Consider the following 25971-nt stretch of genomic DNA (forward strand, 5'->3'; position numbering starts at 1 on the left):
ACCACGCTGCAAATTGGTCCGACCTCTCTTACTCCTCATCAGAGGAAGACGACGAATGTTACACTGCGGTCGTGAAGCCAAATTCTCTAAAATGCCGTTGGAGGCAGAGAGAAATTAACATTCAGTTCTATGGCAACAGCTCTGGTGGAAACTCCTCCAGTCAGCATGCCAATTGCACGCTCCCTCAAAACTTGATACATCTATGGCATTGTATTGTGCGACAAAACTGCACATTTTAAAGTGGCCTTTTATGGTCCCCAGCCCAAGGTGCACCTGTGTAATGATCATGCTGTTTAATCAGCTTCTTAATATGCCACACCTGTCAGGTGGGTGGATTATCTTGGCAAAGGAGAAATTCTCACTAACAGGGATATAACAAATTTGTGCACAACATTTGAGAGAAATAAGCTTTTTGTGCATATGAAAAATGTCTGGGATTTTTTATTTCCGCTCATGAAACATGGGACCAACCCTTTACATGTTGTGTTTAGATTTTTGTTCAGTGTATATTATACTCATTGACTTTGATATTTTTGTCTGTCATCTGTTTGACCATGGGTGGATGACGCCTGACACACCTGTCCTGCTGACAGTCTGTTGGGTTTTCCAATCCATTGGGGCGTCCCAGATCTGCACCAGTGCCCATTTGTGGTTGAGACCATTCCAGACCTAGACAACATTGATGTCACTCCTGGTGAGTTGACTTCACCTGGGTAGTTCTACTGCGTCCCTTTGGGGGGACGCACACTGTCTATGACCATAATAACCAATGCATTGTACTTTTTATGTTTTCAGAGAATGCTATGGATGTGGTGGAGATGATAGAGGACCTGCTGAAAGACCATCCAGACCTCAATTGCACTGAACTGAGCACCATTCTGAAGAAACTCAAAAACATTGTTTTCATCAGCTGTATGACCCCACCTCTGGGCGAAGCTATCATCAACATCATCTCAGACATCTTGGAGTCTAAGAGCTACCTGCAGCATGTCACCAACCAGTGGGTGTTTTCTCTCTGTTCCACTCATCCTACCCACACAGATCAGGTGGTTAAAGAAATGGAGGGGTGATCAGGAGGAGGCTTCCTCAAAACCACACGGTCGTACGAGATACGCCTGGGATCCGATCCAGGATCCATACTAGCCTACCAATTAGAATGAATTAATGTTTGGGCTAATGTTAGTATGGATATTGGAACGTAGCCCTGGACTATTGAAGCTGTACAAATGGATAACGTGTTCTCTCTCATTTTCCTGTACGTTCTGCTATCAATATTTACTGTGTCCTCAACTTTGCCCCCTGCTCTTTGCTCTGCAGAATACTGGACATTACAGAGATGGTTGGCGACAAGATGTCTTGTTTTGACAAGACAAATTACACGTTGGTTGCTTCTGCGATGGCAATCTCCGTGGTGGACGTAGACCTGGGCCAGTTTCAGGTCCTCACTTTTGGCGTCTCGTCTGCTGCAGAGGGCCTAAGCCCCGAGGTTAGTGCTAATTCATTGCCAAACATTAAAATGGTTCCCCAGAGTTCTACTTCTAAACACAAGGTGATATAACCCCTCCATGTTACCCATCTGTACAGTTATTGATATTAAGATGGCATTGTTCTGATCCTGGCCTTAATCTTGGTGTTGTAGATTTATATCAACAAGGATCCGTTCAAAGGGACTGTTGCGTTCATCTCCTTACCCTCAGCCTTGAAGTACAGATTTCCTCAACACAGTGGAGCCCAGCCGCGGGTTCAGTTTCAGTTTTATGGAGTCCCAACTCTCTTCATGGTAACCGAGTTGTACCACTGCAGGGCTGCCTTTATTATGTCAGAACGGGCACTGTATTATTGGATAGAAGTAAATCGCCGGTCTTGTGCACTTTAACATTTCAGAACAACCCGGATGGGAAGATCCTGAACACTTATGTGGTCTCAGCCAGTGTCACCAACGCCAGTGGCCCCATCAAGGACCTAGAGGAGGATGTAGAGGTGACACTACATCACTTGACGTCCAATCCAGTATGTGGAACACTTCCTGACAAGAAATCAACTGAACAATCACTTGTAAAAGGATCAATCAAACCCATATTTTTGCTGCCTGATCTAATTGGATTTTCTCTTGAAGCTTGGCAAGGAGGTGCAGTGTGTCTACTGGGACTTCAATCAAAATGGTGGGTCCTATTATAAACCTCAGAGGAATAATCCAGCAAATGAAATCCTAATATTTTGGAAAGTGTGTACTCCGAGTTGATCTGTGTAGTGTGTGTGTGTGGGGTACAGAGGAGGCATGGGGTAGATAAATATTGTATTTTACTACAGAAGGAAGGGGAGGATGGGAACAGCATGGATGCAGGAAGCACAACACCAGTGCTGACTATACCACATGCCTGTGTGACCACCTCACTCATTTTGGAGTACTTCTGGTAATGAACCTCTTTGAAATGCACCAAGGGTGGTTACCTTGCAAAAAAACGGTACACAAGCTTTGTTCTCACCACGATGTTCTCCTCTACGCCACGATCCTCCCTCGTACTGTAGGATGTATCCAGGACTCAAATTGACATACCAAATGAGGAAATTCTGACCATCATCACTCATCTGGGCTGCGGTGTGTCCTCCGTCTTCCTGGGAATCACTGTGTTGACATACACAGCATTTGAGTAAGACTCAATTCAGCTACATCTACACTCTGCACCTTCAGTTTTTGGAGTGGCACCGTCTTCCTGTTTTCACACTGTATCGTCTTTGTGCGTTTTGTAAAGTGGCTTCCAGTGTTCTTTCCACAGCCTCCTTTTTTTTCATGTACTTTAAACCATCTGCTCAAATTTTGCCTTCTCAGCTTTCTCTCAATCTCACATACCCCCATTTTCCCTCACAGGAAGCTCCGCAGAGACTACCCATCCAAGATCCTCATTAACTTGTCTCTGGCGCTGCTGGGTCTCAACATGGTTTTCCTGGTCAACTCCTGGATCTCCTCCTTTGGCAGCTATGGGCTTTGTGTGGCGGTGGCTTCCGCACTGCACTATTTCCTACTGGCCTCTTTCACCTGGATGGGCCTGGAGGCTGTGCACATGTACTTTGCCTTGGTCAAAGTCTTCAATGTTTATGTGCCCTCATACATCCTCAAGTTCTGCTCCCTAGGATGGGGTGAGATCAACTTCGTTCAAATAGAACAATAGCGAAATGCTACCTTTTTAAAAAAAAAGTACAGTTATCCGTATTTCCCCTTAGTCTTATCAGTTGAACCATATCACGTGTTCTACTTCTCCATCTTCCTCCCCTCTCGCAGGAATCCCTCTGGCTATATGCTGCGTAGTTCTGGTTGTGAAGAGAGAGTCCTACGGCAGCTCCCTCGGCAGTGAGTCCATGGAACCACTAGATAACTCCGAGGCGTTGTAAGTATTAGATTCATCCTGTTGTACTTTTATTGTTCCATGTCACTATCATTAGATGAACAGCACCCTTTTCTGACCCTGAATGACATGTATCTGACACTCAATGTCAATTCAAAACTTTCGACAGTTACGTTGGGCTACGTGTAGATCATGAATGATCATTGTGTGGTACTAGAGTCTGGGTATTGTAGATTCTGGCAGGGGGGCAACTTTGGTTTTAGAAGTGGGGGGGACATATATATTTTTTCTTCCAGTCAGATAAACACTCCAAACAGCTCAGAGGCGTCCACCTGGTCCTAAAGTACACCGCGCCTTGTTTTGTATCACCTTCCTATGATAAAACTGGGGGGGACAAAAATGCAATTTCAGAATGTGAGGGGGGAACATGTCCCCCCAGTTCCCAGTGAAAGTTACACCCCTGGATTCTGGACTGAGGTTGTTATTCAGATGTGTAGATAAAGTCCATCTATCCTATTATCAGCTGCTGGATCCAGGATGAAGTGGCTTTCTATCTGTCTGTGGTGGGCTACATTCTGCTAGTGATGCTGTGCAACATGGCTATCTTCGTGGTGGTCCTGGTCCAGATCCGCCACATGCGGGTCAATCAGCCGGCTGGCATCCACAGCGGCCTCCTTCTGCAAGACCTGAAGGGGGTTTCCAGTCTCACCTTCCTGCTGGGTCTCACCTGGACTGTGGCTTTCTTCGCCTGGGGGCCAGCCAAGGTTCCCTTCCTCTACCTCTTCTGTGTCCTCAACAGTCTGCAAGGTGAGTGACTGCTGCCAGGCGTTTATTTGTTTAAAGCATGCTAGCTGTTCCTGTAGACTTCCAGTCATGGCGCTAACGCTAGTTAGCAATGGCTCCAGAAACGACCTTAAACTTCATTCAAACTGCACGCAGAGACGTGAAACTGGTATCCATGAGATAATCTGACTCTGGGAAAGTAGAACAAAATGGAATTGCCAAGATGTCGCACTATCCTATCATAGGGTGTAATGTATAGAAGGTATAAACCTGATGCCAGTGTCACTGGTGTGTTTTAGGGTTCTTTATATTTCTGTTCCATTGTCTGATGAAGGAGAATGTGAGAAAACAATGGAGAATCCATTTGTGCTTTGGCCGCTTCAGACTCCAAGACTACTCTGGTAATGCAACCACATATCAATATACTGTAATATAACCACCCAAATCAGAAATTCAATTAATGTTTGAACGTGATCAGAATAAAACAAATGTTTATTTTTTTATATATACACTGCTCAAAAAAATAAAGGGAACACTTAAAACACAATGTAACTCCAAGTCAATCACACTTCTGTGAAATCAAACTGTCCACTTAGGAAGCAACACGGATTGACAATAAATTTTCACATGCTGTTATGCAAATAAAATAAACAACAGGTGGAAATTATAGGCAATTAGCCAGACACCCCCAATAAAGGAGTGGTTCTGCAGGTGGTGACCACAGACCACTTCTCAGTTCCTATGCTTCCTGGCTGATGTTTTGGTCCCTTTTGAATGCTGGCGGTGCTTTCACTCTAGTGGTAGCATGAGACTGAGTCTACAACCCACACAAGTGGCTCAGGTAGTGCAGCTCATCCAGGATGGCACATCAATGCGAGCAGGAGGAGCACTGACAGAGCCCTGCAAAATGACCTCCAGCAGGCCACAAATGTGCATGTGTCTGCTCAAACGGTCAGAAACAGACTCCATGAGGGTGGTATGAGGGCCCGACCTCCCAACTCCGTGCAGGACGTTTGGCATTTGCCAGAGAACACCAAGATTGGCAAATTTGCCACTGGCGCCCTGTGCTCTTCACAGATGAAAGCAGGTTCACACTGACCACATGTGACAGACGTGACAGAGTCTGGAGACGCCGTAGAGAACGTTCTGCTGCCTGCAACATCCTCCAGCATGACCGGGTTGACGGTGGGTCAGTCATGGTGTGGGGTGGCATTTCTTTGGGGGGCCGCACAGCCCTCCATGTGCTCGCCAGAGCTAGCCTGACTGCCATTAGGTACCGAGATGAGATCCTCAGACCTCTTGTGAGACCATATGCTGGTGCGGTTGGCCCTGGGTTCCTCCTAATGCAAGACAATGCCAAACCTCATGTGGCTGGAGTGTGTCAGCAGTTCCTGCAAGAGGAAGGCATTGATGCTATGGACTGGCCCGCCCGTTCCCCAGACCTGAATCCAACTGAGCACATCTGGGACATGATGTCTCGCTCCATCCACCAACGCCATGTTGCACCACAGACTGTCCAGGAGTTGGCAGATACTTTAGTCCAGGTCTGGGAGAAGATCCCTCAGGAGACCATCCACCACCTCATCAGGAGCATGCCCAGGCGTTGTAGGGAGGTCATACAGGCACGTGGAGGCCACACACACTACTGAGCCTCATTTGGACTTGTTTTAAGGACATTACATCAAAGTTGGATCAGCCTGTAGTGTGGTTTTCCACTTTAATTTTGAGTGTGACTCCAAATCCAGACCTCCATGGGTTGATACATTTGATTTCCATTGATAATTTTTGTGTGATTTTGTTGTCAGCACATTCAACTAGGTAAAGAAAAAAGTATTTAATAAGAATATTTCATTCATTCAGATCTAGGATGTGTTATTTTAGTGTTCCCTTTATTTTTTTGAGCAGTGTGTATATATATATATATATATATATATATACAGTACCAGTCAAAGTTAGGACAAACCTACTCATTCAAGGGTTTTTATCCATTTTTACTATTTTCTACACTGTAGAATAATAGTGAAGACATCAACACTATGAAAGAACACATGGAATCATGTAGAACCAAAAAAAGTGTTAAACAAATCAAAACATATTTTATTTTTGAGATTCTTAACAGTAGCCACCCTTTGCCTTGATGACAGCTTTGCACACTCTTGGCATGCTCCGTAACGGTTTTCGTCCTCCTCTTCTAAGGAGTAGGAAGGATCGGATCAATGCACAGCGTGCTAAGTGTTCATAATGTAATTTTAATGAAATATAACTGAACACAGAAAACAAAAGAAAATGAGAATGAATGGGGAAAATGGGGAAAACAGGCTACCTAAGTATGATTCTCAGAGACAACGATCGACAGCTGCCTCTGATTGAGAACCATACCAGGCCAAACACAGAAATACAACATAGAAAAAAGAACATAGACTACCCACCCCAACTCACGCCCTGACCAAACGAACAAAAGACATAATAAAGGAACTAAGGTCAGAACGTGACATGCTCTCAACCAGCGTCACCTGTAATGCTTTTCCAACAGTCTTGAAGGATTCCCACATATGCTGAGCACTTATTGGTTGCTTTTCCTTCACTCTGATGTCCAACTCATCCCAAACCATCACAATTGGGTTGATGTTGGGTGATTATGGAGGCCAGGTCATCTGATGCAGCACTCCATCCCTCTCCTTCTTGGTCAAATAGCCCTTACACAGCCTGGAGCTGTGTTGGGTCATTGTCCTGTTGAAAAACAAATGATAGTTCAAATAAGCCCAAAACCGATGGGATGGCGTATCACTGCAAAAATGCTGTGGTTGCCATGCTGGTTAAGTGTCCCTTCAATTCTAAATAAATCCCAGACTGTCACCAGCAAAGCATCCCCACACCATCACACCTCCTCCTCCATGCTTTATGGTGGGAACCACACATGCGGAGATCATCCGTTCATCTACTCTGCGTCTCGCGGCGGTTGCAACCAACAATCTCAAATTTGGATTCATCAGACCAAAGGACATATTTCCACCGGTCTAATGTTTCTTGGCCCAAGCAAGTCTTCTGTATACCCCCGCTACCTTGTCACAACACAACTGATTGGCTCAAACGCATTAAGAAGGAAATCAATTCCACAAGTTAACTTTTAACAAGGCACACCTGTTAATTGAAATGTATTCCAGGTGACTACATCATGAAGCTGGTTGAGATAATGCAAAGCTGTGTGCAAAACTGTCATCAAGGCTAAGGGTGGCTACTTTGAAGAATCTAAAATATAAAATATGTATATGTTTACTACATGATTGCACGTGTTATTACATAGTTTTGATGTCTTCACTATTATTCTACAATGTAGAAAATACTAAAAAATAAAGAAAAACCCTGAAATGAGTAGGTGTGTCCAAAATTTGGATTGGTACTGTATGGATTATGTTGATAATGAAAATCTAAAGTTATGGATGTGTAATTTGTCTTGTTATTCAGAGTGGAGCCAGACTTTTACAGTTGGTGCCAAATCCAGACCTAACCCTCTGGTGCGCATGCCCTCAGTGAGGTCCATCAAGTCCAGTGCCACAGAAAGCACCTCGGCCTCCTCCGACTCCAGTCAACGACAGGTCTCCATCAGAAGACCTAACTTGAGTGAGATCCCATTTTTTTTTGAAGGAAGAACTATTCTGATTTTGAATTATTCTATGACTCCTGTGATGACGTTATAATGAGTGATTTGAGCTCGAGCGCATGGTGTAGAAATATATTTTCTGCTTGTTGTTTTCGGCAGACCTTGTGTATGAGAATAACTTGGCACTACCACTTGTCCAACGCAACTCCACTCCTCTACCTCACAAGAGTGCCTCTTTCCCAGAGGAGGGGCACTGCGAGGGGCCCTCTTGGAAAGACGGATCTCACCCAAGACATCGGCTACCCATTCCTTAAGACCTTTGAAATACGGCAAGGAGGAACACCTTAATTTGTGCTAAATGAATGAATAGAGAAACAAAGATTGTAACTTGTGCAATCTGAAATATCAGACAAGGCTTGGTTCTGTGTAACATGGCAGCTTTCGCTTTGACTCAATCTGGGACATGAATGCACATGTATGATAAAGCAACATTTAGGACATAATATGAATGATGTCCTGTCCATCTTCACTGATCTATTTATTGTACTGTGTGTGACAAATTAGACTAGTATGCATGTGTGCAAAACGGACAATAAATGACATTGGCTGCAATCTTTTTTTAATATGAATATTTGTGTATCAAAGTTTTATGTGAGATGAAAAATACCAGTATGCGCCTGAAAAGTTGGGATGGGAGATTTTATTGATCTGTGGTTAACGGGTGGTGCTCTCTACTGCCCCCTGCTGCCATGCATTATATGCATGGGCAGAGAGCAAGTTGCGAAGTGAGAGGCTCCACACCTGTCAGAATCTGTCCATGTGAGAATACAGCGGTAAGCAGACCGACTAAGGATTCTTTGTATGAGAGAGTGTTGGATCTGATTTGATCAAATAGTTTTGTAATGTTACGGTAGTTACGAATGTACTGATATAAGTGGACGCACGTGGCATCAACAAAAAGTTGTCTGCTGTGCACACGTATCTGCCCTCTCATTTGCTAGAATGTTCCCACCTGATCTCGCCTCCTGCCGCCTGCCTTTCCGCCTTCTATTTATGGTGCATTACCGCCAATCCACACAATCCTCAATTTGTCTACAGTCGGTTGCTGACGCCCGACCACTCAAACGAGCCCAGACAATTGTTATCTCCATAATGCAACACACATTGAAAGGCGGTGACCAATGATGGTCACGACTTGATAAAAGTGATCCGCTCGAACGCGCCCAACGACTCCTATTTTTGAGGGACGAGACAAGACGATCTGTGTCATGGGCGTGTTCGAGGGGATCACTTTCACACACATACCAGCAACAGTACATCCACCATCATCACTACTTTTAATCAAATATAAACAATTGTGAGTTTTATTAATTGAAAAATGTATAATTATTTGTAAGAGTAAAATTCAACTCAGACAAAACAGAAGTCCAAACTCTCGTGGTAAGGTAAGAAAAAAAAAACTTTGCTCACTCAAAACCGTCTAACAAATAACAGAGCGCAGATGTTACACCCATTGCTGTTGATCCATCCATTTCTATCACAACACCCACTTTCAGGCACACTCTAATGCTGCGTTCATAACAAAGTGGGAAAGTAGTATTTACTGGAAAAATAAACTTGAACTTCCCTTCAACTGGTAATTACTAGTCTATCATTCCTGAGCTCCGACTTCTCCCACCTCTGATGTCAACTACTAAGGAAATTACCTTGATATCAGTATTTTCGTTAGATTTTTTTGTAATTTTATTTATTTATATATATTTTTACCCCTTTTTCTCCCCAATTTCGTGGTATCCAATTGGTAGCAGTTACAGTCTTGTCTCATCGCTGCAACTCCTGTACGGACTCGGGAGGGGGGAGGTCGAGAGCCATGCGTCCTCCGAAACACAACCCAACCTAGCCGCACTGCTTCTTGACACAATGCACATCCAACATGGAAGCCAGCCGCACCAATGTGTAGGAGGAAACACTGTACCCCTGGTGACCTTTTCAGCGTGCACTGCGCCCCGTCCGACACAGTCGGTAGTGTCGCTAGTGCGCGATGAGTCGCTAGTGCGCGATGAGACAAGGATATCCCTGCCGGCCAAACCCTCCCTAACCCGGACGACACTGGGCCAATTGTGCGCAGCCCCATGGGCCTCCCGGTCGTGGCCAGCTGCGACAGAGCCTGGGTTCGAACCCAGAATCTCTGGTGGCACTGCTAGCACTGCAATGCTGTGCCTTAGACCACCCGGGAGGCCATATTTTCGACAGTTAACTGCAACAACAATACATTATTTATAAAGAGCAATCTATTAATATAGTTTTTGAACACTATGATTCGTTTACAAACATGATAGCTGTACTTTGAGTTTATGGTTGACAAAGCATGTTGGCCATTAGCCAATCAGAGTTTCTCAAGGAGTTCAAAGAACGTGGGCGCGTTTGAGTGATCACTTTTGTCAAGTCGGTGACCCTCAATGGTCACCACCTTTCAAAGGTGTGTTGCATTAATGGGCATAAAAATTGTCTGACTTGCAACTACGTGATGAGCGTATGAACTTTACAAAAATCATGTGACCAAAGGACATTAAGTTTTTGATGAAGTCGCCTTCAAGTAGCTGCAATTGCTTATCACCAACTATACAATGCAGGTTGGAGACACTATTTGTCAACCAATCATTAGGGTATTTTTGTTTGCCCCACGTGAATGTGGCCAAAGACATGACTGAAACAGGAGCCAACTTTGCCACGGTTCTAAAGCTACAGGAGATATACATGAAAGTGATATTTGCGACCTCGCTCTAACCAATTCATCTTCCACGCATTATGTTTGCAGTTTGTGAGTGTGTAATATGGGGGTATAGAAAAGTTTATTTGGACAGACGGAAACTTTTAGAAACAATAGCAGCTATGTTGACATTGCCGTGTTGATCTGAGCCTTGCTGTTGGAAAACCACCAGTGTCAGACTTTACTCAACTTTCGTCTGCAGTCGGCTTCGTTAGGCGTACTACTAGAACTCACCCCGTGAATGCATTCAACTGGTATTTACGACTTCCAACTGGGAATTACCACCTTCCTACTTGGTTATGAATGCAGAATTCGTAAGCAGTTACCCATACTTGGATCATCTCGTCATTAGAGTATCACTGGCAAGATGTCCCAAGGATTCTGTTTAGACTCATCCCACTCTGGTATGCTACATGTTTAGTGTCATGGGTACCTGCATATGTGGAGTGTGTCTGAAAGTGGGAGTTGAGAAAGAAGTGGGGGGATCAACATAAGTGGCTGTATGTATGGAAACCTAACAGCTAAATGTGAAGATTGGTTGCCTCTCAAGACCATTCAGTGGCTGCTTGCTGCTTCCTTGTAGCATTTTTAGCAAATCCTAACGCTTTTCCTAACCTTAACCTTATTCTCCTAACCTGCTAGGTTAGTTCTCCTAACCTGTCACATTAATTATCTTAACCGGCTACATTCATTCTCCTAACCGGCTACATTAATCCTCCTAACCTGCCAATTTAATGATGAACAGATTTTTTTAAATTGCGCGCACAGAAGTCATGAGGATAATTTAGTTGCAAATGGCAGCCTGCAGTACCCCAGTCGGCCTTCAACTAGAGTTAACGCTTAGACGTTGCATGCATCAACCAATAGTTGCGTGCTATGTCATCGACTGTGTCACCGACTGACAGATTGCTATAACATATAATGTGGTTCGCCATTTTTATTCATTTTGGTTGTGGAACTTCTACCTCTAGATATTCTGAATGATGCTAATTTGTATGGCTTAACCATTTTTAACAAAGAAATCAACATTTCCCAACTGGCTGATGATTCTACTCTTTTCTTAGGAGACAAAGACCAGGTCGCCCTTAATGCTATAACTGCATTTTCTATTGCATCAGGATTAATGCTGAATATTTCTAAATGTGAAATCTTATGTTTATTTGACTCTGATAAAGAAATATAAAATATTCCTGTAAAGGACTGTGTTAAATACATCTGTCAAAAAAACACTTAGTCAGACAACATTTGAATTTCTCTCCTAAAATTAAGAGAACTAAAAATATATTTAATTATTGGCTACAAAGAGATCTTTCTATACTTGGGAGAGTACTTCTGTCCAAGGCAGAGGGACTGTCTCGTTTTGTGTACCCCCTCATTATCGTTATGTGTAAATCCAGCTACTTGTAAAGAGATCAATAAGACCTTTCTTGACTTCATCTGGAAAAATAAGTCTCACAAACTAAAAAAATATGTCCTTTCTAACAAAAGAGCTGAAGGCGGTCTAGAAGTGTTGGATTTTGTTGACATAAATAACACTTTCAAGATAAACTGGTTGAAAAAATGTTTGCTTGATACTGATTCATTATGGTATTTCATTCCAAATAATGTGTTTAATAAATTGGGAGGTCTTCAATTTGTACTGAAATGTAATTATATTCCTGAAAGATTACCTGCAAAATTGGCTAGATTTCACCAACAAGCTTTACTGGCCTGGAAAATATGTTTCCTGCACAATTTTTCCCCTCATAAAGCTCTTTTGTGGAATAATTCAGACATAACTGTAAGGAATAAGTCATTGTTCTATCCCGGCTGGCATGAGAGGAATATTGACTTTGTTCTTGATATTTTCGACAACAGGGGTAATATTCTCACATATGAACAATTTATAACATTGAAAGAGTTTCCAATACCTTTCAGAGAGTTTATTTCTGTGATCAAAGCCGTACCCAGTGGTCTAACTACACTTGTGAAAAGTAATCTAAACTTTGGGAATGATCACAAAGTTTATCCAGAACTCAGATTGGAAGGCGTGGGCTTACTTGAGAAATCTTGTTGTAATAAATATATAATACAAATTCTTCATTCACAAAACCAACTTACACCGAGAGGAAAGTTTTTCTGGAACACTTAACACGCATGGTTAAGATCTTACAAATACTCTATACTAAACAAAGTTAAGGAAGTGCACTTCAACATTTTGCATAAGATGTATCCATGTAATTCTATGATTTCCACATTTGTGGCTATTAATGATATCTGCGTTTTCTGTGAAAAAGAAGGTGAGAATCTGTCTCACTTGTTCTTTGAATGTAAATTTGTGTCAGAATTGCACTTATTTACCATTATGAACACTGCCTATAATTTTAACATAAAATATATAACATGTTACTATTGCAATGATAACAAAACCACTGAAATTATTGTTAATTTTTAAAATTCTTGTTGCCAAATACTTTATACACAAACAAAAATTCCAAAATTCTATACCAAAATTACCAATTTTTCTGATTTAATTTAATTATCTTATTAAAACACTAACCCTAGTGAATAACAAAAAGAATAACATCTTCATGAATCATTATAATAAGATATTTTCAGAGTGAAAATAATTGCACTTAAATTGTTTATTTTTTGTAATTTATTTTTATTTATATTTTTTGTATGTTTGAGCATTGTTAATACCTGTGTTTGGTTTGCTAGACATGTTTGATGTAGCAATGTAAGTTGATTTTTGTATTATGAATAAAATAAATGTATAATTTAAAAAAAAATATATATATAATGTGGTTCGCTGATACTTAAAATACCTATCCAGGCGTTGTAAAGACCTGGAACGCGTCAGCAACACATGGGCAGAGGAATGCTCCCTATGTCTCCATGAGACGCCATTAACCAACTTCATTTGGCTTCAATGCGCTATTGAGTCTTCACAAATTAATGAATGGTGTAAAGTGATCGATGGCTTTGTCCATTCATATATACAGTACATGCGGTCCAATCGTGTTATTTCTACCCCCTCGGCCCTCACGCTAGCCACTTTCCCTCGGGGGAATCTCTGTTGAAACTGGATGGAGTGAGATTGCCATCTTAAATTGCGGTCCAATTCATAAAAGTTGCCCCTTGGTCCTCGATTTAGCTTGAGGGAGCAAGTGAACAACTTTGATCACCAAGTGTCAAATTAAATCAACATGCAACATTTTTTTTGGCATGTGAGACAAAATTATGATGCTAGGTAAAAAATATACATATAGATGGCGTTGATTTTTAGCAGAGGCAAATGGGAATATGACACTCACTCATAGGAACCTTTAAAACTATATAAAAATATGTCAAATATATCTGGAATAAATAACCAAACTATAAAACTAGCTCTGCCAGCTTTGGTTAACTGTAGCTAGCTACCTGACATGAGTACTAGCTACCATAGCCTGCTAGGTACATCAATAGCTTCAGGTTGGTTGTTATTTTGGCTCAATTTCAAGATTTCCAACAAGGACTTTGCCTCTCAGATCAAGGCTCATTCGGGTGTGACGATGTAAAACGTAATTTAAGGTGCTGTCTTTTTTATTTTATTTAACCTTTATTTAACTAGGCAAGTCAGTTAAACCGCCTAACCAGGACGACGCTGGGCCAATTGTACGCCGCCCTTTGGGACTCCCAATCGCAGCCGGTTGTGATACAGCCTGGAATCAAACCAGGTTCTGTAGTGACGACTCTAGCACTGAGATGCAGTGCCTTAGACGTTGTGCCACTCAGAAGCCTGTCTACTTCGCGTTGGGACCATAATCATTGTTTTACAGACTATTGCAATTTACAGACTATTGCAATTACACATACCACCATCTTTGCCCATAAAAAGTCATGAAAATCGCCATAATGCCGTGGACTATATTGGGGGATCCTGTTTTCTGCAAACAATGCCTGCCTGTAGTACCACGGTCGGCCTTGAATTGCGTGGCTTCATCAAATATGTTCTGGCTTCATTTTTAAATGTCTAATTTAAAAAAAATATATATATATATTTTTATTATTCATAATACGAAAAATCAACTTACATTGCTACATCAAACATGTCTAGCAAACCAAACACAGGTATTAACAATGCTCAAATATACAAAAAATATAAATAAAATTTAAAAAATTAACAATTTAAGTGCAATTATATTCACTCTGAAAATATCTTATTATAATGATTCATGAAGATGTTATTCTTTTTGTTATTCACTAGGGTTAATGTTTTAATAAGATAATTCAATTCAATCAGAAAAATTGGTAATTTTGGTATAGAATTTTGGAATTTTTGTTTGTTCTGGCTTCATTGAGAGGCAGTTGTTCTCCCTTGGTGATAACACAGGTTAGGTTATGGCTAGAAAGCCTCCAGCTTTTGTCAGATTTCACTTTTCATAGCAGGTTAGGATAATTAACGTAGCAGGTTAGGATTAGCTAAAATCCTTCATTGTTTGTACTTAAAAAAAACATTTGACGTTTTGAGTTGACAAAAGCTGGAATCGTTCCAACCTTGACTCCATGGGTTTATTACTACCAGAAGTTCTTCTTTGACACCGGAAGTGTATCTTCAGTCATCGTTGGCGGCGGACCGTCAAAGCCAAAGGTAGCTGAGCTGGCTAATGTTTTAACGTTTAATTAGCGAACTAATCAATAATCCACATACAAATAATGTATCTTCAAAGACAAGCATTGCTTCCCTTTGGCTCGTTATGTAACGTTACTTTCTAGTTGAATTCCTGGCTAAATACACAAAGCAGAGTTTGCTAACGTTAGCTTGTTAGCTAACTAAGCACACTTGCTTGATTGTCAGCTAACGTTAACTTAGTAGTTACAATTTTTATAAATAAACAAAGCTAAATAGATAGGTCCAGTCAATTGGCTAGATATTAGTAACGTTAGTAGTTATAAAGATGTGTATAATATACTTTTCATTGTCTGATTTCAGATTGTCACGCAGCACCCATGGGCTACTAGCTAACGTAGCTCACTCGTTAGCTAGCTAACGTTACTGTAGCTATACTGAACAAAAATATAAACGCAGCATGTAAAGTCTTGATTTCATGAACTGAAATAAAATATCCCAGAAATGTTCCATACGCACAAAAATACGTATTTCTCTCAAATTTTGTGCACAAATTTGTATATATCCCTTTAATGAGCATTTCTCCTTTGCAAAGCTAATGCATCCACCTGATATGCGTCGCATATCAAGAAGCCGATTAAGCAGCATGCGCATTACACAGGTGCACCTTGTGCTTGGGGGACAATAAAAGGCCACTCTAAAATGTGCAGTTTCGTCACACAGCACAATGCCACAGATGTTTTGAGGGAGCGTGCAATTGGCATGCTGACTGCAGGGATGTCCACCAGAGTTAATTTCTCTACCATAAGCCGCCTCCAACGTCATTTTAGAGAATTTGGCAGTACATCCAACCGGCCTCACAACCGCAGACCACGTGTAACCACGCCAGCCCTGGTCCTCCACTTCCAGATTCTTCACCTGCGGGATCGTCTAAGACCAGCGACCCGGACAGCTGATGAAACAGGAGTATTTCTGTCTGTAAAAAAGCCCTTTTGTGGGGGAAAACTCATTCTGGTTGGGTCGTCCTGGTTCCAAGTGGGTGGGCGTATGTCCTCCCAGGCCCACCCATGGCTGCACCCCTCTGGTCAGGTGAAATCGATAGATTAGGGACTTATTTATTTAAATTGACTGATTTCCTTGTATGAAGTGTAACTCAGTAAAATTGTTGCATGTTGTGTTTATATTTTTGTTCAGTATAGATTTAAAGCTAGTTCACTAACGTTAGCTAACCAGCTAGCTGTCCACATAGCTATCGACATCTTGCTAGCTGCAACTCTTGACTTGACAGTTCACAAGTCTTACGTTTGTTTTAAATTGTTAGCTGGCCAGTTGGCTGGCACACTATTCTAGCTGGCTGGCTGCCTGGCCCACTATTCTAGCTGGCTGGCTGGCCCACTATTCTAGCTAGTAGTGGCCCATTCAACAACAACACATGTCCTCTAAACAAGCAAGATCTTCAATGTATGTTCTTGTATCCACCTGTGTTTTCCTGTGTTGTTTAGATGAGTGGTGATACTGATCGAAATAAGGAGTTCCATGAGCAGCTCCGGTTGCAGCAGCTGTATGGCCAGAGACAGGGGGACGGAGCTGACCCTAACACCTTCGTGGACCCAGAGGATGGGACAGTGTATGACTGGGACCATGACAAGAAAGCATGGTTTCCTAAAGTGTGTTACCTTCACGTCTTCTGCTTAGCTAAAACCTTTCATTTCTGTCTGCAACAACTTGATGTTGTAATACAAGGATGGGCAACTGGCGGACGGATGCGACCCGCCTTTTTGAAGGCTTGCGGACCAATTTCCCCCCTTGTGCTTGTGCATTAGCAGTCATTCAATTAGCCCATGTCAGCAAACATTTTTAGATTGGTTAATTAGTCTAGCGGCCAGCTATCATAACGTGTTGTAAGCATGGTCAAAAAACCGACCTTGGTCTTCAGTTATCATATTAAAAAAACTGCAAACATTTTTCTCCATTCTATGACAAAATGTGTATAATTGCAGGAAATTAGCTGTATAACAGCACATTTTTCTCTCCTCCCCATAACAAAATGTTTAGAATTGCAGCAAACTTACTTTAAAACGGCAACATTTTCTCTACGCCCCATGGCAAAATGTGCAGAATTGCAAGAAATGGTGGGAGATGACCCACGTGCCGCTGCGGCCCCTCATGACGAGTTCTGATTTTTTTGATGGCCCCCACCCCCAACAAAGTTGCCCATCCCTGTTTTAATGTTATGCTTCTAGATCCTTTTAGAATTGCCATGACCCTCTGTCAGTTTCCATTGATCACCTTTTGGTTGTGAGAATATGTTGTGCGAAATAGTGGTTGGGCTAATTCTGGTCTTGTCCAGATAACAGAGGACTTCCTTGCTGCGTATCAAGCGAACTACGGCTTCACAAAGGATGGGCAGCATGATCCAAATGCTGCGTGTGCACCTGACACGGACACAACAGCCAAGCCAGAGGAGGGGAAGAAAGCCGAGAAGCGCACTGACACGGAACAGCTGAAAGATGGCAAAAAGGAGAAAGGAGAGAAAAGGAAGGCTGATACTGCAGGTACAGGATGTTTTACAGACATGTGTTTAGCGTGAAATCGACATGTGACTTTGTGCATCCTCAAAGGGAATACTCAAACAAATGTCATTGTCTTTGCAGCCTGGTTTGATGTGGAAACTGACAAGAATACCAATGTGTACGTGTCAGGTAAGTCTCCCTTCTCTGAATATGGCTACCAGACCTAAGTTCAAATACTATTTACTGTATTTTGAATACAGTACTTTCAAATACATTTCAAAACAATTATTTAGTTTCTTTGAAAATACAAGTAGTTGAATATTGGAATGTATTTGGAGGGCTCCAGACGAACATTTTCTCCTGGTACCACTAAGTTCTTGGTGGCACCATGCTCCAATGTTTTTTGCAGCGTCGCGCATTAGAAAACGTGTAATCATCATGTAAAGTTATTCACAGTGCTTTATTAAAAAGTGTAATAGACTAATGAGATGGTATTCAATAAATAAGTTGTTTTATTTAACATGTTGTGATTCTGAATATTTAGATGTGCAACCTAATCCATTTAATGTCATGAATTGTGGGTTGACAGTATGCTTTTGTTGTTATATCGTATAGTTAAAATAGGCCTTTAGAATGTTGTTTTACATGTTTAAAAAAAAAAATCTATTTGCCTGCATCTACACCTACTCGTTCAAGGGTTTTTTACTTTATTTTTAATATTTTCTACATTGTAGAATAATAGTGAAGACATCAAAACTATGAAATAACACATATGGAATCATGTAGTAACCAAAAATGTGTTAAACAAAAAAAAAGTAAAAATAAAGAAACACCCTTGAATGAGTAGTTCTAAAACTTTTGACCGGTAGTGTATGTGCACTAATATCAAAGGCCAATTCACGACCTGAGTAAATGGAAACGCAAAACACGTTAGCTAAATCGCTAGCTCTAAATTTAATGCCCACTGCTAGTAGCCATGCGTTAATCTAACAATTAATTGAGGCCTATGCAATCGTAATGGCTGTTACCCATTTAGCGCACTCTGTATCTCAAAGCCATATCAAATATGTTGGCTGTAAAATAGTTGCTATTGAGCTCAACATTGAGAGTTGAAAAAAAAAACATTTTATACCTATAGAAATCTGAGAACCTCCTCTCTTCAACCGTGACAACAGGATAACTGTGTTTTACACGCAGTTGGATTTTAAAATGTTTTTTACAAAATTACCTCTGAGCATTTTTGAGAGAGAGAGAGACTCGCGACTCGCTCAACACAGCATCAGGGCCCAGTGGAACAGGGGCAGGAAGACACTTTCATTACAAATCATGGTTTGAGCCTCCACCCAAAAATAGGATGTATTTAGTGAGGTGGTGCGATTTAAATGGTCGCAGTCTGGATCCCTGATTTGGAAATATGTCTTGAAAGTATTGGCATGTATTTACAACTACTTCAAATATAAGTAGTTGTTTTTGGCTATGCTTTGGCCAGTGTATTTGAAAATACTCAAATACACAGAAAAACAAGGAATACAAATGTTTAAATACACGTGTCTTTTGAACCCAGATCTGATGGCTACCAACACAATTGAGTTTCACTGTTTCGGCAGAAATGAATTGTTCAGGCAAGTTCCTACTGTCCTTTCAGTCAGGGAAGTTATTTTCTATTCCTCAGGTCTTCCACCGGACATCACCACGGAGGAGTTTGTTGAGGTCATGTCTAAGTGTGGCATTGTTATGAGGGACCCCATCTCCGAGGAGTACAAAGTCAAACTCTACAGGGACGGCCAGGGGAACCAGAAAGGCGACGGACTCTGCTGTTACTTAAAGGTGAGTGCTCTGGGCTTAGCGTTGTCATGGTTCGTTGTGGTCTTACGAGGAGTGTAATTGAGACGATTAGTGTTCTCCCAGCGTTAGTGGGAAATGTCTCGCTGGATCTCTTTGTTGCTATGCGTCTATTTCCATGAGAGGGTGTGTGTGTGTAGTGTGTGGCGTTTCCATTCAGCATGCCTCTCCGTTCCCCCTCCCTTGCAGAAGGAGTCTGTGGCCCTGGCTGAGCGACTGATTGACGAGTCAGAGATCAGGGGGTATCAGCTCCACGTGGAGGCTGCCAGGTTCGAGCTCAAGGGCCAGTACGACGCCAGTAAGAAGAAGAAGAAGAGCAAGGATTACCGCAAGAGGATGAAGGCACAGCAGAAGTATGTCCCGTCCTGACAAATTCTGCAACCGGAATTGGAATAGCTCAATGCTTCTGGGCATTTAGGTGTCCCTTAACTGGCTTTTGTGTGGCTCATCTCTCACCATTGATCTGACTGATAGGCAGCTGGACTGGAGGCCAGAGAAGAAAGGGGAGGCGCGCAAGAGGCATGAACGTGTGCTCATCATCCAGAACATGTTCCACCCCAGTGACTTTGAGGTGAGCAAATACCTCACTCACTCACGACCACAAAGAGCTGGTGTGAATAGATATAGATGACTGGTGTGAGGACAGCATATACCCCCAGTGCAATGAGTCGTTTAAACTGATTTAGACTCCTTACTATCGACAGCACTGTGGTATTTTAGGGAGTCAGGCTTGAGTCTTTCTCCGTAAGAGATCAGGAATCGTTGTGTTCTAGTTTCACATCCCAACACTTCACCTCCAGTCCTTTTCTGCACTGTAGTAAACCTGTGTACTGTATCTCTGTCCTACAGGAAGACCCCCTGGTGTTAAATGAGTACCGAGACGACCTCCGGACTGAATGTGAGAAATTTGGTCAGGTGAAGAAGGTCATCATTTTTGATGTAAGTGCCTACTGATGGGAATCAGCTCACTTCATTTCTGTCACTCTGGTATAATTAAGCACGAAGGCCCGAGGGGGTGTGGTATATGGCCAATATACCACGGCTAAGGGCTGTTCTTAGGCACAGCCCTTAGCCGTGGTATATTGGCCATATATCACAAACCCAGAGGTGCCTTATTGCTATCATAAACTGGTTACTAACGTAATTAGAGCAGTTAAAAAAAAGTTTTTGTCGTACCCGTGGTGTACGGGCTGATATACCACGGCTGTAAGCCAATCAGCATTCAGGGCTCAAACTATCCAGTTTATAAACCAAAATAACACACTCCAAAATCCGAAACATATCCTCCGTAAGGTGTCAATTGGGAACCATATCTTTAGTGTTCTGACAGTAGCCATGTTTCTATCCAACCATTTGTATGCAGTGAATGCCCTGTTGCATAAAACAAACTCACAGCAGGCCTGGTGGAAACAGCAAATTGTCGGTAAACTTTCCTGAATGTTGACAACATGAAATATATTCTATATGGGGGTGGGTAGTTTTTTGTCATTGAGATAATGCAACAAATGGTAGTGGAAATGCTCTTTTTTTTGCCTAAATCGAGATATTTTGTCGAAGTAAACTTAGAGTCAAGCTAGCTCTGTTGTGTTCTCCTCCCACTACTACGACGTGGATAACCATGGAGGTTATTAGGCTATGCAGTTGACCGGACTGAAGTAAGTTATGGTGACAGGGTGGTGAAGGGACTGCATTTTCACGTCACCGGGGTATTTGTTTGCGGGTGACGTGATGATCGGTGCCTCGCTGTCGTGTAGGCTACCATGTCAGAGAAAATCCAATAGAAACCCTTCAAACTTTTTAAATGGATCAATCAAAGATTATGTGATGAGTGTTTTGTCACGTGTGACGTCACTGGGTTGCAGTTCTTGATTCGCAAACCAGCAAGTTAGAAGGAAATACCTCCGGTGGGGGGGAATTTCACATTCAAATCTTTCGGTCAATTTTGGAGGGGAAACCTAGCTAGTGACATGGTTCCTATGTCCTCCATAGAGACATCCTGATGGAGTGGCCTCGGTGGCCTTCAAAGAGCCAGAGGATGCAGACGTGTGTCAGATGGCGCTGGACGGCCGCTGGTTTGGTGGCAAGAAGTTATCAGCACAGCTGTGGGATGGATCCACTGACTACCAGGTAAGAACCGTGTGCTGTTGCAACATTAGAAGCTGCTATGGCCCACATGTCAGCACAGATGGGGCTCACGAAGAGACAGCGACAGGTAGTACAGTTGCTAGGTCACTATCACGTTAGAGTTGAGAGAGGCTTAGCACCTCGTCAATTGTTTCCGGGGAACATATCAACCACCTCAATTAATGTACCCTAGCGAAAATAACTGTGTTTGCCGTGTGTCTGTATAGGTGGAGGAAACCGCGAGGGAGCGAGAGGAGAGACTGAAAGGCTGGGCAGCCTACCTAGAGGGTGGGAGCAAGGGGCCTGCACCGCCGGGGGCACCGCCAGGGAGTACAGAGGGACCAACCACAACCACAGAGGAGTCATCCAGCAAGGCAGAGGGGCCTGTGACAGAGCCCTCCAACTCTCAGAGCCAGGAAGCAGGAGCAAAGGCAGCAGTAGACCCTGGGGTGGAACCAAAGACCTCTGAGGACGCAGAAGTAAGTTCCACTGACAGCAGCCTGGCAGGAAGTGATGAAGAAGACACGTAGACAGACACACAGACTTCACTGTACACCTCCTTGTGTTCAGCATATAAAAGGACAGTCTTGCCTGACATCTGCTAAACTGCCCCCACACCTTGTTTGATTGGTGGAAAGTGACACACTGAGGAATAAGGCTATTGGGATGGAAATACTCTGTTGCATACTTAGTGATGAATAATAAAAAAAAGTTATTTTCAATTCTTTCCCTCCACAATGACCTGTTCTATTGATTGACCTCAATAATTTGCAACATCACTTTTATGTCTTTTATACTAGGAATTTGTGTAATGAACTAAATGATCTTGGTCTTGATTTGAATACGCTGGGAATGGATACGCAGTTAGAGACCAAGCTTCTGAGAGGTCTGAAACTGAAAGGATTTACATCCATGTTTCTCATTGTCTCTCTTGAATATAGCAGCGAACTCGATTTCAACCGTAAAAGCTCCATCCTGTCCTGTCATGATTTGTTTTGAGATGGAAAATAAATGTTACCAGTGGCAACCGTGCATGGTATGGTGTGTAATCTTTCACCCATGTTATTGATTTCTGTGTAGCTATTGCCGTGAGGCAGTAGACTTGTTTTGTGTGTGAATGTCTCATGAACAAAGTAACAAAATACAATAGGAGTTGTGGAATGTTAGAAAGGGCAGCAGACACTGGGGAAGTAGTGGGAAGTGTTTCTGTCAGTGTTGAGGTTTCAGCCTGTGTGGGAGAAAGAGCTAGATATCAGTATACTCTCCCGGTAGCAGGCTGGCTGTACTGAAGGCAGGTTCACTTGGGTCAAGGCCTCCCAACACCTCCAGCTTCACGTGCAGCCTCTTAATAATGTGCCCTAATGCGCTGTCACGCCAATAGCCATTGTCTTTGACACACAAAATGCTGCTGCCCCCATCCTCTAACTGTAACAGATTGTCCATCTCCCAAGTAATGTTTTAAAAAATGTAAAAAATCTTAAATAGCCTAGCAAGCCGGACGTCCGCGTCACAATGCCCCTAAATTGTGTGTAGATGGGAAGCGTGTTGGGTGAGACTGCACGTGAGATTTGTGGTTGTATCCCCGCCCTCAAGATGTGGTGTGCCCACAAGGTTAGTAAAGAAACGAGAGGGGAACGAAGTGTAAAGCGGGATTTCCTTTTCTTCCCGCACACGGCCCTCAGACCCAGTCGAGAGGGTGACAATTCTGACGCCTGCAGGTGCCTAATTGTCAGTTATTTCGTCTTGCTCTGTCCAGGTAAAATGGAAGTGGAGAATTCATGACTGTTCTAACTCAGACGGGAACTACAGTGCATTCGGAAAGTATTCAGACTAGAGGTCGACCGATTATGATTTTTCAACGTCGATACCGATACCTATTATTGGAGGACCAAAAAGGCCGATACAGATTAATCGGCCGATTTAAAAAATATATATATATATATGTATTTAAAAAAATTATTTGTAATAATGACAATTACAACAATACTGAATTAACACTTATTTTAACTTAATATAATACATAAATAAAATCAATTTAGCCTCAAGTAGAAAATGAAACGTTCAATTTGGTTTAAATAATGCAAAAACAAAGTGTTGGAGAAGAACGTAAAAGTGCAATATGTGCTATGTAAGAAAGCTAATGTTTCAGTTCCTTGCTCAGAACATGAGAACATATGAAAGCTGGTGGTTCCTTTTAACACGAGTCTTCAATATTCCCAGGTAAGAAGTTTTAGGTTGTAGTTATTATAGGACTATTTCCCTCTATACCATTTGTATTTCATTAACCTTTGACTATTGGATGTTCTTATAGGCACTTTAGTATTGCCAGTGTAACAGTATAGCCTCCGTCCCTCTCCTCGCTCCTCCCTGGGATCGAACCAGCAACACAACGACAACAGCCACCACATCGAAGCACCGTTACCCATGCAGAGCAAGGGAAACAACCACCCCAAGGCTCAGAGCGAGTGAAGTTTGAAACGCTATTAGCGCACGCTAACTAGCCAGCCATTTCACTTCGGTCACACCAGCCTCATCTCTGGTGTTGATAGGTTTGAAGTCAAACAGCGCAATGCTTGACGCACAACCAAGAGCTGCTGGCAAAACGCACGAAAGTGCTGTTTGAATGAATGTTTACGCGCCTGCTTCTGCCTACCACTGCTCAGTCAGATACTTAGATACTTGTATGCTTGAATGCTCAGTCAGATTATATGCAACACAGGACACGCTAGATAATATCTAGTAATATCATCAACCATGTGTAGTTAACTAGTGATTATGATTGATTGTTTTTTATAAGATAAGTTTAATGCTAGCTAGCAACTTACCTTGGCTTACTGCATTTGCGTAACAGGCAGTCTCCTTGTGGAGTGCAATGAGAGAGAGGCAGGTCATTATTGCGCTCGACTAGTTAACTGTAAGGTTGCAAGTTTGAATCCCCCGAGCTGACAAGGTGAAAATCTGTCTTTCTGCCCCTGAGCAAGGCAGTTAACCCACTGTTCCTAGGCCGTCATTGAAATAAGAATGTGTTCTTAACTGACTTGCCTAGTTAAATAAAGATTAAATAACGGTGTAAACATTTTGTTTTTTTAAATCCGCAAATCGGCGCCCCAAAATACTTGAAATCGGCCCGAATTAATCGCCCATTCCGATTAATCGGTCGACCTCTAATTCAGACCGATTCACTTTTTCCACGTTTAGTTAAGTTACAGCTTTATTCTAAAATATATATAGTTTTTAACATTCTCATCAATCTACACACAATACCCCATAATGATAAAGCAAAAGCAGGTTTTTAGATTATTTGCAAATGTATAAAATAAAATAAATCTCCTAAAAGGCCAGCATTCTTGAGTCGCCTCTTCACTGTTGAAGTTGAGACTTATCAGGTACTACTTAATGAAGCTGCCAGTTGAGGACTTGTGAGGCGTCTGTTTCTCAAACTAGACACTCTAATGTACTTGTCCTCTTGCTCAGTTGTGCACAGAGGCCTCCCACTCTTTCTATTCTGGTTAGAGTCAATTTTCACTGTTCTGTGAAAGGAGTAATACACAGCGTTGTATGAGATCTTCAGTTTCTTGGCAATTTCTCGCATGGAATAGCCTTTATTTCTCAGAACAAGAATAGACTGACGAGTTTCAGAAGAATGTTATTTGTTTCTGTCCATTTTGAGCCTGTAAACGAACCCAGAAATGCTGATGCTCCAGATACTCAACTAGTCTAAAGAAGGCTAGTTTTATTGCTTTTTCAATCAGCATAACAGTTTTCGGCTGTGCTAACAAAATTACAAAAGGCTTTTATAATGATCAATTAGCCTTTTAAAATTATAAACTTTGATTTGCTGACACAAGGTGCCATTGGAACACAGGAGTGATGGTTGCTGATAATGGGCCTCTGTACTCCTATGTAGACATTCAATAAAAAATCTGTCGTTTCGAGCTAAAATAGTAATTTACAACATTAACAATGTCTACACTGTATTTCTGATCAATTTGATATTTTAATGGACTAAAAATGAGCTTCTTTTTCAAAACAAGAAGATTTCTAAGTGACCCCAGACTTTTGAATGGTAGTGTATATCCAATGCCAAAAACATCTACGTTTAAATGGTATTAATATTCATTTCCATATATTTCCATTATTTCCCATATATTCCCGTGAATTCCCATATATTCCCGTTAATTCCCTCTGAAGTTTCCAACCCTGAATATTCCCCAAAATGTGCAACCCTTGTCGAGGCACGGATCTAGGGAAGGGTACCAAAAAATGTCTTAAATGGCCAAACTGAGCAAGACTCTTTGGTCTGATGAAACCAAGATTGAACTCTTTGGCCTGAATGCCAAGCGTCATGTCTGGAGGAAACCTGGCACAATCCCTACGGTGCAGCATGGTGGTGGCAGCATCAT

General features: G+C 42.1%; 2 protein-coding genes across 3 annotated transcripts; both read left to right on the plus strand.

Annotated features, from left to right (window-relative positions):
- Positions 1-355: 355 nt before the first annotated feature.
- LOC115136400 (adhesion G-protein coupled receptor G2-like) lies at positions 356-8334 on the plus strand. Its single transcript, XM_029671983.2, has 14 exons — positions 356-694; positions 796-1000; positions 1318-1486; positions 1640-1780; positions 1885-2010; positions 2117-2162; positions 2311-2414; positions 2530-2651; positions 2870-3138; positions 3281-3386; positions 3868-4151; positions 4427-4528; positions 7593-7748; positions 7888-8334. The coding sequence occupies exons 2-14, from the start codon at positions 804-806 to the stop codon at positions 8040-8042; spliced, it is 1977 nt and encodes a 658-aa protein (XP_029527843.1). The 5' UTR covers positions 356-694; positions 796-803; the 3' UTR covers positions 8043-8334.
- Positions 8335-15010: 6676 nt separating this feature from the next.
- htatsf1 (HIV-1 Tat specific factor 1) lies at positions 15011-22600 on the plus strand. Of its 2 annotated transcripts, none has more exons than XM_029670227.1 (10): positions 15011-15110; positions 16592-16756; positions 17440-17644; positions 17744-17791; positions 19275-19429; positions 19634-19797; positions 19919-20015; positions 20294-20383; positions 21434-21571; positions 21796-22600. In XM_029670227.1, exons 2-10 carry the CDS (start codon positions 16592-16594, stop codon positions 22096-22098), a joined length of 1365 nt encoding a protein of 454 aa, XP_029526087.1. In that variant the 5' UTR covers positions 15011-15110; the 3' UTR covers positions 22099-22600. The 2 variants fall into 2 exon arrangements, with proteins under 2 accessions (XP_029526087.1, XP_029526086.2); XM_029670226.2 differs by lacking the exon at positions 15011-15110 and adding an exon at positions 15134-16178.
- Positions 22601-25971: the final 3371 nt, after the last annotated feature.

Source organism: Oncorhynchus nerka, linkage group LG10, assembly GCF_034236695.1.
Source record: "Oncorhynchus nerka isolate Pitt River linkage group LG10, Oner_Uvic_2.0, whole genome shotgun sequence".
Lineage (NCBI taxonomy): Eukaryota > Metazoa > Chordata > Actinopteri > Salmoniformes > Salmonidae > Oncorhynchus > Oncorhynchus nerka.